This window comes from Parasteatoda tepidariorum, chromosome 2 (assembly GCF_982258835.1).
Source record: "Parasteatoda tepidariorum strain Cologne lab strain chromosome 2, Ptep-v5.0, whole genome shotgun sequence".
NCBI classification, from domain to species: Eukaryota; Metazoa; Arthropoda; class Arachnida; order Araneae; family Theridiidae; genus Parasteatoda; species Parasteatoda tepidariorum.
In genome coordinates this window covers 22,715,854-22,729,266 of record NC_141756.1, presented here as the reverse complement: position 1 = coordinate 22,729,266, position 13,413 = coordinate 22,715,854, and the positions used below count along the sequence as shown (strand labels likewise).

Here is a 13,413-nt window from a genome sequence, read left to right as displayed (position 1 = left end):
GAAAAATTGAACTGTATTGTTGACATCAAAACTAAAAATATTGTGTTTCAACTTAACAATACTACCTTAACTTATACCTTAGAATTGCCTCGGAGAAATTTGAATTGTTAGCAATGACTTAAACAAAAAGTTTTATTTTAACTGACAAATACTATATTATAATTTTAACTTTTTCTATGATTATACTCATTTTCTTTGTTTTTTATACATTTTATTTTTTTGTGATAAAATAAAAAACTTATAGTTGTTCTGCTTCTGAACACTGATGAAAACACAAAATGATGGGCTTCATCAACAATCAAAAATCTATACATTTATTTTACAAATTCCATATTATTAAGGTGGCGCCCTTCAGAGAATTAAAAATACAAAATTATCTTCATCAAAGCCGATGCTTTACATCCGGCGTTCAGTGGCAGACTACTATTTCATATTGTTTTACAACTCATGGCTTTAGCCCTCTGGTGGGAAAGACTTTAAAACAAAACTTACAACAGTTACTTTTCTCAACAACTGAAATTTAGAATAGTGTGATTAAGAAAAATATGTGAACTGTTTGCAATTTCAAATTAATATTGAAGCCTCCTAGTATATTTATATTTCACATCTAGGCAATCATCTGTTTCATTATGATTACCGCAATAACAAAATTTCCTTATAAAGTTACAATATTCGATGTATAAAAACCAAAATGTTCTGTGTCTTGTAGAAAATATTGATGTTTAAGATGAAATAAACAATAATGAATGGAAATTAATTATGGGAGTTAAATAATTAAAAAAAATTAGTAATTTAAAAGAAAAACTTAATTATAGATATAGTTGTAATGGTAACCAAATATAATACAGGAATGTAATGGAATCGAAGCTAATATAAAAAAAATTTTTTGGGAGGTTTAGATTGAGCAAATTATTAAAGATTAAATGAGCAATCGTAGGGATTGGTGTGTGAAGCGAGCAGGGAGTGTAGCTCTGATGATAAAATAATGATAGCTTACGAACGTTGCATACAAAGTTTCTTTTAATAATTAATTTATTACATGTATTTGGTCCACATACTTTCTATATCGGTTCCTTTAGTTCTTTCAGTGAATTTATCTTTCAAGCGCCGAGTTTGTTCTTCTGAAAAATAATTTTTCCAATCGCCCACAACGCCTTTTCTGAAATGACCAGCGTGCATTGTGCGCTTTTTATTTTCATGGCCTCTGCAATTATCTTCATCTGACTTAGAGGTTTCGTCCGAAAATTTTGATTTAGTCTCCAATGATTCGTGCTCCTGCTTATATTCTTTCTCTTTTTGAAGATGAGCTTCTTTAATGAAGTCAAAACTGCTGTATGTCTTGATATTAGCCATAATCTCAGGATGTTCTCTTATAGGTTGAGCGTATTTTTTGTCATCGATAAAAGCTGCGATTTTCAGGGTGTTCGACTCAAAATCTTCTTTTAAGTCTTCGTAAGTTATAAATAAGACATTTGGATCATTTCTGAAAAAAAAAAGAAACAAAAAGACATATTTAAGTAAGATAAGTAAAAAAGTTAAGTAGAGTATTCTAAGAAAGATCTAAGATCTAAGAAGATGATCTTTTTCTCGTGTTGTTCTCTTGAGAATGAGCGTCGCGTTAAAGCCCTCAGATGTAATTATTTTTACTTTAGCCATAGAGGTTACAACCGGTTAAATTTTAATAGGTAGTAGTGAAGGAAGTTAAATGTAGAGTTTGTTGGTACAAGGTCTCAACAAAAACATGATGTGTCAAGTAATACGTAAGATTTCTATTGCAATTTTATTTTCATAAACGTTACATTCATAATCGTTATAAGTTTCATAAACGTTATGCGTTGCATTTTTATTTTCATAAAATACATGTTATAGATAAAAAAGGGTAGAAACACTTAAAAGTGAATAAAATCAGCGAAACAGAGGTAGAGAACAATTGAAGAAACTACACTCTAGTGCAAGTTAAGAAAAAGTCATTATCCTTATTGAGAGATCCTGTATGCATCTAAGTGCTCGCCAAATGGATGCTAAGCGCACTGCGCGATCAATAATATTGCCAACTCATGAAACGACGTTACACAGCCTTCCTTTTGCTTGCTTTTTTAAATCATGTAAAATGAGGAAAATAAAACTTTTTGATAAGAATTAATAAAAATGATATCTAAAAATATACGTCTTTCATATCGCATTTAAATAAACTGATGAAATAACAATAAATATTGTTTCCTGCAGATTTTTTTTCTCTACAGCGAAACAAAAGCAAAAAAAATGTTTTTTTTTATCTCGAATTTGATTTGTTAAGGTCATATCAGCATAAGACGCGGGTTGGTGGATGATGGTTGGTGGAACATGGAAGTTAATTTGTAGAGACAATATTTAAAATAACGGAATCGGATATAAAAAGCATATTTTCTCTGTATGAACTCGTCTTTTTATTTGGCAGACATGACTCGTAAATTATGAGAGATAGTTACAATCTAAAAATATTGAAATTTAGTGGTTGAAAATGTGGCGGAAAATTGTGGTGCAATTTTTCCGAAAAATATATTACAGTTGTTGTAGATTGAGAATGTTAAAGATTTCAGAAAAGTTGGAGCAAACTTGTCACAACTTCAATTTCAAAAACAAATTTAAGAGGAACGATTGTAGTACTTACATACTGAATCATTTATGCTTGTGGTAATCACGCATAGATAATTTTTTTGAAAAACAAAGCGGAAACGAAGTAGTTTTGCAACCACTTTTTAAACTTTTGTATGGATCACAGAAATTTCAAAAACGTATTTTAATGTGACCCGCTTGCAATGTGTTAATTCTACATTTTGCGTTTTTTTTCTTCTTGGCGTATTTCTGGGACTATTTAGGTGAATTAAAAATATTAATATACTACTTGAGAAGAGGTGAAGTGTTCATGCCTTAGTTATGCAATTTAAATCAGATTTAATTGCATACCTGCACGTGATGTCACATGCGTATGTCGAATCTGATTTTCTCTGAATATATGACTTATTAACACTTATGTAACTATTTAAAACATTTATCACTTTATAAGCTATTTGGTTGTTTATTTCAAACTTCGCATTTTGTTATTTAAACTTCACTTAGTTAAAAATGATGCAACAAGTTGTATACCCCATTCATAATTTTTTATTACTCTTAATTTAAATAATAAAAAAAATAGATGATTCTAAAGAATTAATAGGCGATCCGCTTGATCTTGAAAATATTTAGACCTTATTTTCCAGACTGTAGCCACTTGCCTCCTCAAATTTTCAGGATCAAGAATCCGAATATGTCTGGGAAAATTTACTTTTACTCAGAAAAATACGCTTTTGTATTTGATTTCCTTACTTAAAATAAGATTCACTCAAACTTAATTTTAGTGTGTGAAAATCCTATCAATAGAACAAAGGTTATTTAGTTGTTCCGTTTTTATTTTGCACACCGTAAAATGACATTTACCTGTGAGCGTACCAACCAAGAAGATGATCGAAATAGTCTCCGAATTCTACTAATCCAGCTAGAAACTTTTCGAAGTACTCGTCGAAAGTTCCACTGAAATTGCTTGGAATTCTGGACGTATGGTGATAATAAGACACACAACAGTCTTTGGGATTCCTGGCTACGTATATGTATTTGTTATCAGGGGACCAGGGAGCCAGGTGAAATGGCAAGTGAGTTTTGATGGCACCCGGTCTTTTCATCGTCTCGGCACTCTTTGCTCCTGTGAAGAGACAGAAGTTAACAGTTTTAACAATAGTTGGACGATATATCGATGAATCGTGAAATTTTGATATTTTTTAATGTATGCGATAATAATAAGACTTTTTTTTCGGGATATATTGTGATTATGATACATATTGATACACGAGAAAATATTGAAAAGGATCAATAAGCGATAATAATCAAAACTTGATAAATACTTAAAACTACCGATACTCGATAAATACCAAAAATACCGACATTTGATAAATATCGAAAAAATACCGACACTTGATGAATTCCAGAACTTGATAAATACTGAAAAATACTGATACTTGATAAATACCAGAACTGGATAAATATCGGAAAATACCGACACTCGATAAATATTGACAACATCGTGACCCAATGAGTAAAACTCATTTCTGTGAAGAAGGGAGAAGAAACCTTTTCCTAAGGGCATTGATGGTGACTGAGCTTTGATCTGTTTGGCGCTATTTTATTTGTCGGGGGTGGCGATTTATATATGAACACAAAAAAAACATGTTTTTTCTATCTCTTAACTTACAGATGGTTAGATTTTTTACAATAATTAAAAAAAAAATATGATTAGGGGAAAGTGCTTTAGAAAAAATTGTCTTTTTTCTCTATTTGGGCAAGAAAACATCACCCACTATAAAAAAATATGTAAATTACTTATTTTAAATATATCGTGATATATCGATATTTTCAGACGATATATCGTTTTATTAAAAATTGCAATAACACCAAACACTATAGTTTTTAACCCATCGTTTTTAACAAAAGGAATATTTTGTGTGTGTCTGCTATGTGTCTCTCTCATGATTTAAGAACCGATCCTGAAATTTGGACTGCGGCTTCAAAGGGACAATTCAAGTCTTCAATCACCAATGTTTCCGTTCGGGAGAAAACATGAAATTCTGTTATAGGATTACCATTACGTATTATTGCAACTTCAACTGCTGACTCTTTTTTCTTTTCTGTTATTTTAAAATCAGGGATTTGTTAAGCCAGCTTAGACATATTGTGATGAGAGTTTTTAGTGCATGCTTGATTGTTGACTGATTAAAGTAGAAGTAAATCCGAAGTGCAGGACATTGTGGTGGTATCGTGTAAGAATTAGTATTTTGATAGCTGTCTAAAAACCACGTCTTTATTTTGTTTGTAGTTACGTTTCTGAAAATTATATCTGAAAATCTAAAATAATTTAAAATCAACAGTAATAGAAATACGAAAAAAAAAGTCAAATAATGCATCGCAAAAATTGCTTGATTGTGGGGAATTTCGAAATATCAAGAGTCAATAGGGGAGCCAATTAGGCTTTATCATTTGAGTTAAACTTTTAAATTAGTTCTAATGTAGTTAAATTCTCTTATCATGAGTTGAGCTTTTAAAAAATGTACTTTTCTTTATCTAGAAATGTAACCGAAAAGAGCAACAAATAATAATAAAAAAATTATTTTTATTAAACTTTTCAATTGGGTCCCTGTACTCCATTAAGTTTTTTGTATGATTGTATAAGATAATAAATATTGGTTCATTGTTAAATCACAATTTTTTTTGTCATTCCTCATCAGGAACGGGTATTCAGCCAATTTTTTTAAGAAATTAAAAGCACATTCACATGCAAAATAAAAATATTTATTTCCCTCTGTACCAATAAGGCATAAGCAGATAAAGCAGGTCTAACCAATAAGAAAGACCTAGTAGTTTTATCTCTATACAATACTTGAAACATTAATACTTCATAGTACTTAAGTTCTCATAAATGATACCTGAAAACTCCTTAACTTTCTTTCTCTATACGCTTCCCCATTTTTAGAGGGAAGTGGGGGTGATTTGAACGGGAGAATATTGAATTTCTTCTAGACAGGTCAGTGAGGTCTTGTTTAACGCGTTTTTTAAGCTAAGCCGAATTAAACCAATCAAGTAAAGATTGGGCAAATAATTTAGAAGTTATAAGGGTCTTATGAGCAAAAAGTACAAATTTGTACTTGGCCCTAATCGCTCATTTGATATATCTGTCTAAACAAGTGAGACACCGTTTCCTATGTATTTTTTTAAAACTTAAATCGAAAGAAACTATATGAAAACCAATTGAACGAATACTTAATAATTTGCGAACGTTTTTTATACAATAAAAAACTATTTCCGACAACACTTATGCACACTTTTTACACTTTGCAATCTAAATATGGGTAGTTCATTTTTCTGATGAAAATTTTTTCAGCTGAATTGAATGAGATAAAATTCAAGTTCAATAAATAGTTTTGAAGTTATAAGGGTTTTCTTCATAGTAAGTTTAATTCAAAAATAGTACATTTTATACAAAAGAAAATAAATAAAGAATTATAATAATAAAAGTAATAATAATAAAAATAATAGTATAAGCAATAATAATAATAATGATAATAATGCTAATTGTCCCATAATAATAATAATAAAAATAATAATAATTTCAACTTTTAAAACATTAGCCCCTTTGTGTCACGTTTAGTCTCATACAATTAAACGAGAAAAAATGCATATTAAACAATACCTCACTTGTCTGCATAGCAATGTAAGATGTGTAAATAAGTGAAGTACAAAAATTGTATTTTGTACTCAATTTTTCAATTGTATTTTGTACTCAATTGGTCTCCTTCAATTCAGTGTAAAGAATATGTGTACATAAGTATGTGTCAAAAGAAAAGCTTTCATTACATAAAAACTTTTTCGCAACTTCTGAACTACTTATTTTATTGACTTGTGTATAGTCTCATTTGATTCAGCAAAAGATAACATTGGTAACAATATCTCACTTGTTTAGATATCAAAGTCATATGCATAAATAAGTACTAGTAAAAATTATACTTTTTGTACGTGAAACCCATATAACTTCCAAACTACTGATCCGATCGTCTTATTTAATTCAGCGTAAAGAAGGGCACTTCACCAAAATATAGGGGATAGCCGCAATCTGGGAAATATAGCCCCCATCATTTGGCCAAGAGAGCGATCCTAAGTCATTTAATGTTAATAGTACTTCTTGCGTATTTCGCTCTATCTCTAAAATTTTTAAGGGAATTAAAAAAAATTTGCATACAACTATAAAATTCATTTATCCAAAAGAAAATTCCATGCAAAAAGAAACTAAATATTTATTATGTTATTATTTTTGAATTGTAAGGTATACATTTTTTTACATTGTATGTAATTTTACATGGCGAAATACAAAATCAGTTGAATAGTTCCTGAGAAATCGAAGCCGTATACTTAAAATTCGATTTATCGTATATTTAAAATTCGTGGGTTTTAACTAAAGTATGCTTGTCAGACACTCTTGTGTTATCTATTAATAACAGGGTTCGCACAGTCCTTAGGAAGAAAAAAAAAAACTGGAGTCAATTTCTTTTGAAAAAAGTTGAAAATTTCTTTGCATTTTTTCCACTTTAATACTAAAAGTTCAAATTTATAGATTTTGTACTAAGATGTAATATTTTTATTAAATAGAGTGATGGCCATCAACATAATTACATACAATTTTTAATTTTAATTTTACTAATAACTTTTATTAAATTTCAAGCACATACGAACCTAGTAATAAATATTTGGACATTAGTGATAGAGAAGAAAAACAAAACTATTTTGTGCTCAATAGTTGATAGAACCCCCATGAGAGGCAATCATAACATTACCCCATCCAGGGCATGCTTATTACAAGTCTTTGTATGACAGCTAGTAATATTAACGCTCCTCTGTAGACACGTCAGGTCCACACAAAAGACAAATGCAGAACAGATTACTGTTTTGTGCTTCCTATCAAGTGCTTACCGTAAATTTATTAAGTATTGTGCTTGAGCCGTGGTGGCTTAGATGATAGAGGGCTCGCCTCCCAATGAGTTGATTCAGGTTCGGATGACTGGTTGATTCGTATTCCACACTCGGTTCGCACTGACTGCAGTGCTGGCGTAAAATATCCCCAGATGTAGAGGAGTCATGGGTTAGAATCCCCTTGCCCCCAGATTAACCGTAACTACCAAAAAGTCCCCCACGATGGCAAATTTCTCCCAATACCTAATCCAGAAATTCCCTTGTCATTTGGATTGAATGCAAAATTATAAGGCTACGGAATTGTACATGGGTTCGTAAACCCAAGATCAGGTCGGCTGTTCAACAATGATTCTGAAGTAACATCTGAATGGACCAAGCCTCTCAGTCCACACCTGGAGAAACATCCTCAGACCATAAATCAACCTCCGTCGATAAGTTAGGGTGTCTAAATACTTATAGGTAGATAGCATAATGGCATTTCATATCAGACTGAAATGTCCGTGTCACAAAAATATTTACCTCTGTTGTCAAGGAAAGGAGAGCTATCATGCATGTCTTCAAGAGAATCCAGAGGTTGACCATGCCTGAGTATAAGCATGAAGATATGTTGGAGCCACGTTGTGCCACATTTGGGATAAGTCACAATGAAAATGTCGTCAGGTCGTGGCTTATAATTGACAGCAGATCGAAAATTTTCTTCTGAAAACTGTAGGGGAATGGGAAATCCATCTACTAACTTGAAAATAGAAGCTGATGGAGGTTTTGTGTCAGACATTTTCATAAAGAATACTCACTTTGTCTCGTCTTTTAATTCTTTGACGATTACGTGCAAAGCTATCAATATATATCTACTTTTTTTTTGAAAAATTATCTTTCACCTTGAATTTTATTATTCACAAACGGAACAATAGGTGTTTAGTTAGCTGATATTGAAAAAATAAAAGAACGAAACAAAAGTGAATAAACTGTCATCACGCAATAAATATAAAGAAAGTTGTCGCTAAATATATGCGAACTTTTCTCCAGAAAGTGTGATATTTATGATCCTCGCCTTTATTCCATCAAGCTTTTCTTACATAAATTTTTCGTTCTTAAAAAAACTATCAAAGGCTTTAATTAAACATTTTAAAATCACTAAATTTACTATTTTATGAATATTATGCCAATCATTTTAAATTAAACCTAAAATATTAAGCATTCCAAAAGCAAAGTGTAAAAAAAAAAAAAAAAAAGAAAAAAAAAAAAAATCGTGATTAGTTATTAAGCCTGACTAAGCTTGGGCAGAATACTGTTTTCAATATTTTGTCACTTCTGTCTTTGGCACTATCTTTGTCTAAAAATGTTTTTATTATTTTTTCTCTTCGTCTTGATTCATATATAATAAAATGCTTTATTAAATATACGTTAAAAGACCACCCTTAATTCACAATTTTAAAATCTCAGTAAAATGCATAAAAAAAGATTCAGGGGCTCGTGAAAGGTTCTTTACTAATAATAAATTAGTATAATAAATAAACATAATAATAACAAGCAAATAAATTAGTATAATAAATAAGTGTAATAATAATAAGTAAATAAATTAGTAAAATAAAATAGTATAAATTACAATAATAATTATTAATAATAAAAATAGCATTATCAATAAAGGGTTATTTAATTTTTTATTTTAGATTTAGCAACTCACTTCGTAATTGATTTTGGAGTTGGTCGGTTTAGCCTTTACCGATACTTAAGTTTCAATAAACATAATATAATGGTTTTTGAGAAAATGTGATGATGGGTTTTTAAGATTGCAAATTGACAAAAAGTTTTTGCTCCATAAAATTGTATTAAGCGAAAATTAAAATTTTAATTTCAGCGAACTACGCTTTAAATTGGTTTTATGTTACATGACTAGTACTTCAGAAAATTGGCCAAAGATTTCATGATTATCTATTTTACTTCGCGGATTCCTTTTGAATTAGGTTATTTTTTTATATCATAATTCGTTTTCTTTTTTTGTTCCAGTTTAAGAGTTTTAATAATATCTAAATGCCAACATTTACTTAACACCTAACTGCATCCACAGTTTTTGAGCAATTTTATGAGCGCTTTTACACACCTTTATCAGTATCAACACTTTTATGAGCAATTTAAATAAAACAAATGGTGCGGATTAGCAGGTGAAGAATTTCAATTAGATAAGTTAATGTGAAAGGATCTCAAACTGATTGAAGAAAATTGCTTAATAAAGATAGTAATAATATTTTGACGTTACATAGTATGATTCTCACTGTTCTTCTTTGTCTGCCGCGTGTAATAAAATAAAAACTCAGTGTTAAGCTATCAAAAAGTCCTAGTTGTTGTTGATGTCGTAGGTTCTTAAGGCAAGAGGGGTGATTTTTCTTGTTTTCCAGTGGTGCCATCAATGGTCAACTTATGCCACACCCATACGTCACAACCGTTCTCCAACTCATTACCCCCAGAGGTTTAATTTGTAACGGGAACACGGGGGACTTTGTGACCTAGCAGATTTAACGTGCACCAATCACCATTTACTACGCGGGAAGTCTTCCGGCAGCTGGATTCGAACTCCCGTTCTCACGGATGTGAGTCTAGCCCCCTGTCAACCAGGCTATCCTGGCCCAATTCACCACGATATTTGTAGTGAAAGTGAAATAAATGGATTTTAAAATTTTGCCCTGCAACACTTGAAAACTTCAAAGCTTATTATATCTTTAATAGAAATTATTGATTACTCATCATGTGATAAAAATAATTTAAATTAATATATTTAACTGCAAAATTTACAATCACTGTAATTTCTTTTACGCAGTGGAAATCTCCGACTGGAAGCCGTAGAAGTTGACAGGACAGTAAATGCAAAGGATTTCTTAAAACCTACACTTAAATGTCTTTTTATTTAAATATTTATCTTCCTTTTTACTTGGAAAATATTTCCAGTTTTATTTAATAAAAATACTCAATAAAATGTTCTTCTTAAGATAAAAAATTGCAAAATGGTTTTCTTTAAAATTTTCGCACGTAATGATTTGGCAAATAAAACGGACTAAAAAAAAAGTTCATATTTTTATTGATTTATTAATATCATAAACGTGAACCTCGTATTAGTTTTTTTTAATTTATCAGTAATAGGCTAAAAAAAGAAAGTGTAAGGGTCGTATGTTCTTGAAGAAATTTGTTTTCTTCATATGGATGTTCACATGATATCCTTTCATATTTCTAATAAATCAGTGCTTTTGTTTTTTTCTTGAAATCTCTCTCCAACTCTTAGGTCCTGCTCCTCCGACAGTCGAGTTCTGCAATCACCAACAATTGCTATAAAATTAAATGCAATATCTACAAGAATATATTTTCGATAAGTAATGATGGGGAACATTTGTTTTCTTTTTTTTTTTTTCTGTTGAAGGGGAGTTTTGACGGATCTTGAATGTTTTCGCGTCTCTGATTTCGAATCTACAATCTGCCTTTTTCATCAAGCTTCAATGCTTTTTTTAAACGGCATTTATAATTTATTTTAGTCAAAATGTAGAAGTTATAAAAACATTATATATAACAAGAGGTCGCACTCTTGTGCTATCTACTAATAACAGTTCTAAGGAAAGAAAAAAAAAACTGGAGTCAATTTTCTTTGAAAAAAGTCTTTCACTTAAATACTAATAGTTCAAATTTCTAGATTTTGTATTAAGATGTAATATTTTTTATTAAATAGAGTAATGGTTATCAACATAATTAAATAAAATTTTTGATTTTAATTTTACTAATAACTTATTTTGTAAAATTTCAATCACCCTACGCAACCTAGTAATAAGTATTTGGAAACCAGTGATAGAGAAGAAAAACACAACAATTTCGTGCTCAATAGTTGATAGAGCCCCCATGAGGGGCAATCATAACATCACCCCATCCAGAGCATGCTTATTACAAGTCTTTGTATGACAGCTAGTAGTATTCAACCTCCTCTGCAGACACAGAAAAAAAAACCCAAAACAGATTACTGTACCCGGCTCTCACCAACCACAGTGCTGGCGTAAAATATCCCCAGACGTAGACGGATCATGAGTTAGAGTCCCCTTGCCGTTAGACTAACCGTAACCACCAAAACGTCCCCCACGATGGCAAATTTCTCCCAATACCTAATCCAGAAATTCCCTTGTCATTTGGATTGAATGCAAAATTATAAGGCTACGGAATTGTACATGGGTTCGTAAACCCAAGATCAGGTCGGCTGTTCAACAATGATTCTGAAGTAACATCTGAATGGACCAAGCCTCTCAGTCCACACCTGGAGAAACATCCTCAGACCATAAATCAACCTCCGTCGATAAGTTAGGGTGTCTAAATACTTATAGGTAGATAGCATAATGGCATTTCATATCAGACTGAAATGTCCGTGTCACAAAAATATTTACCTCTGTTGTCAAGGAAAGGAGAGCTATCATGCATGTCTTCAAGAGAATCCAGAGGTTGACCATGCCTGAGTATAAGCATGAAGATATGCTGGAGCCACGTTGTGCCACATTTGGGATAAGTCACAATGAAAATGTCGTCAGGTCGTGGCTTGTAATTGACAGAAGATCGAAATTTTTCTTCTGAAAAGTGTTGGGGAATGGGAAATCCATCTACTAACTTGAAAATAGGTTTTGTGTCAGACATTTTCATAAAGAATACTCACTTTGTCTCTTCTTTTAATTCTTTGACGATTACGAACAAATTTATCAATATATCTACTCTCTTTTTTTTTCTTTAAAAAATTATCTTTCACCTTGAATTTTATTATTCATAAACGAAACAATAGGTGTTTAGTCAGCTGATATTGAAAAAATAAAAGAACGAAACGAAATGGGATGAACTGTCTTCTCGCAATAAAAATACTGAAAGTTGTCACTAAATATATGAGAACTTTACGCCAGAAAGTGTGATATGTATGTTCCTCGCCTTTATTCCATTTATTTCTCTTTTACAAAATTTTCGTCTTTAAAAATCTATCAAAGGCTTCAATTAAACATTTTAAAATCACTAAATTTATTATATTTCAAATATTGTGTCAATGAATTAAAATTAAACATAAATATTAAACATTCTAAAAGCAAAATTAAAAAATTTACATAATCAGCTATTAAGCCTACTTAAGCTTAGGCTGAATCCTGTTTTCAATATTTTGTCACTTCTGTCTCAGGCACTATCTTTGTTTAAATATGTTTTTAAATTTTTTTTTCTCCTCGTCTTGATTAGTATAATAAAATTCGTTATTAAATATACGTTATTATACGTTATAGCTTATTAATAATACTATTTTTATTTTTAATAATTTTTAATAATTTTTAATTTATACCTTTCAATTACTAATAGTATCAATAGTACAATTTTTTAAATATTTTTTTTAAATCGTGTTTTACACTTCTGAATGTACCTCACCTTCTAAAGAACTTCCGATACTTCAACACAATACAGGCAAGAGAAGTATAAATGAAATAGAATTCGTTTAAACTTATCACGACGCTCGAGAAAAATAGCAGTTCCCAAAAGATCACCCTTAATTTACAATTTTAAAATCCCAGTATAATGTATAAAAAAAGATTCAGGGGCTCGTAAATTGTTCTTTATTAATAATAAATTAGTATATTAAATAAGTATAATAATAATTATTATTAACAATAAAAATAGTATTATTAATAAAGAGTTATTTAATTTTTAATTTTGTATTTAGCAACTCACTTCGTAACTCATTTTGGAGTTGACCGGTTTAGCTGTTACCGATACTTTAGTTTCAATAAACTCAATATAATGGTTTTGAGAAAATGTGAAGATGGGTTTTTAAGATTGCAAATTGACAAAATAATTTTGTTCTATAAAATTGTATTAAACGAAAATTAAAATTTT

The 13,413-nt window shown here is 30.5% G+C and overlaps 1 protein-coding gene across 1 annotated transcript; it reads right to left on the bottom strand.

Annotated features, from left to right (window-relative positions):
- Positions 1 to 1,002: 1,002 nt before the first annotated feature.
- Positions 1,003 to 12,231, bottom strand: LOC107448993 (amine sulfotransferase). The gene is made up of 4 exons (XM_087156500.1): positions 11,943 to 12,231; positions 8,050 to 8,322; positions 3,457 to 3,718; positions 1,003 to 1,483 (listed from the first exon to the last, which is right to left on the bottom strand). The coding sequence occupies exons 1-4, from the start codon at positions 12,190 to 12,192 to the stop codon at positions 1,036 to 1,038; spliced, it is 1,233 nt and encodes a 410-aa protein (XP_087012626.1). The 5' UTR covers positions 12,193 to 12,231; the 3' UTR covers positions 1,003 to 1,035.
- Between the last annotated feature and the right edge of the window lie 1,182 nt (positions 12,232 to 13,413).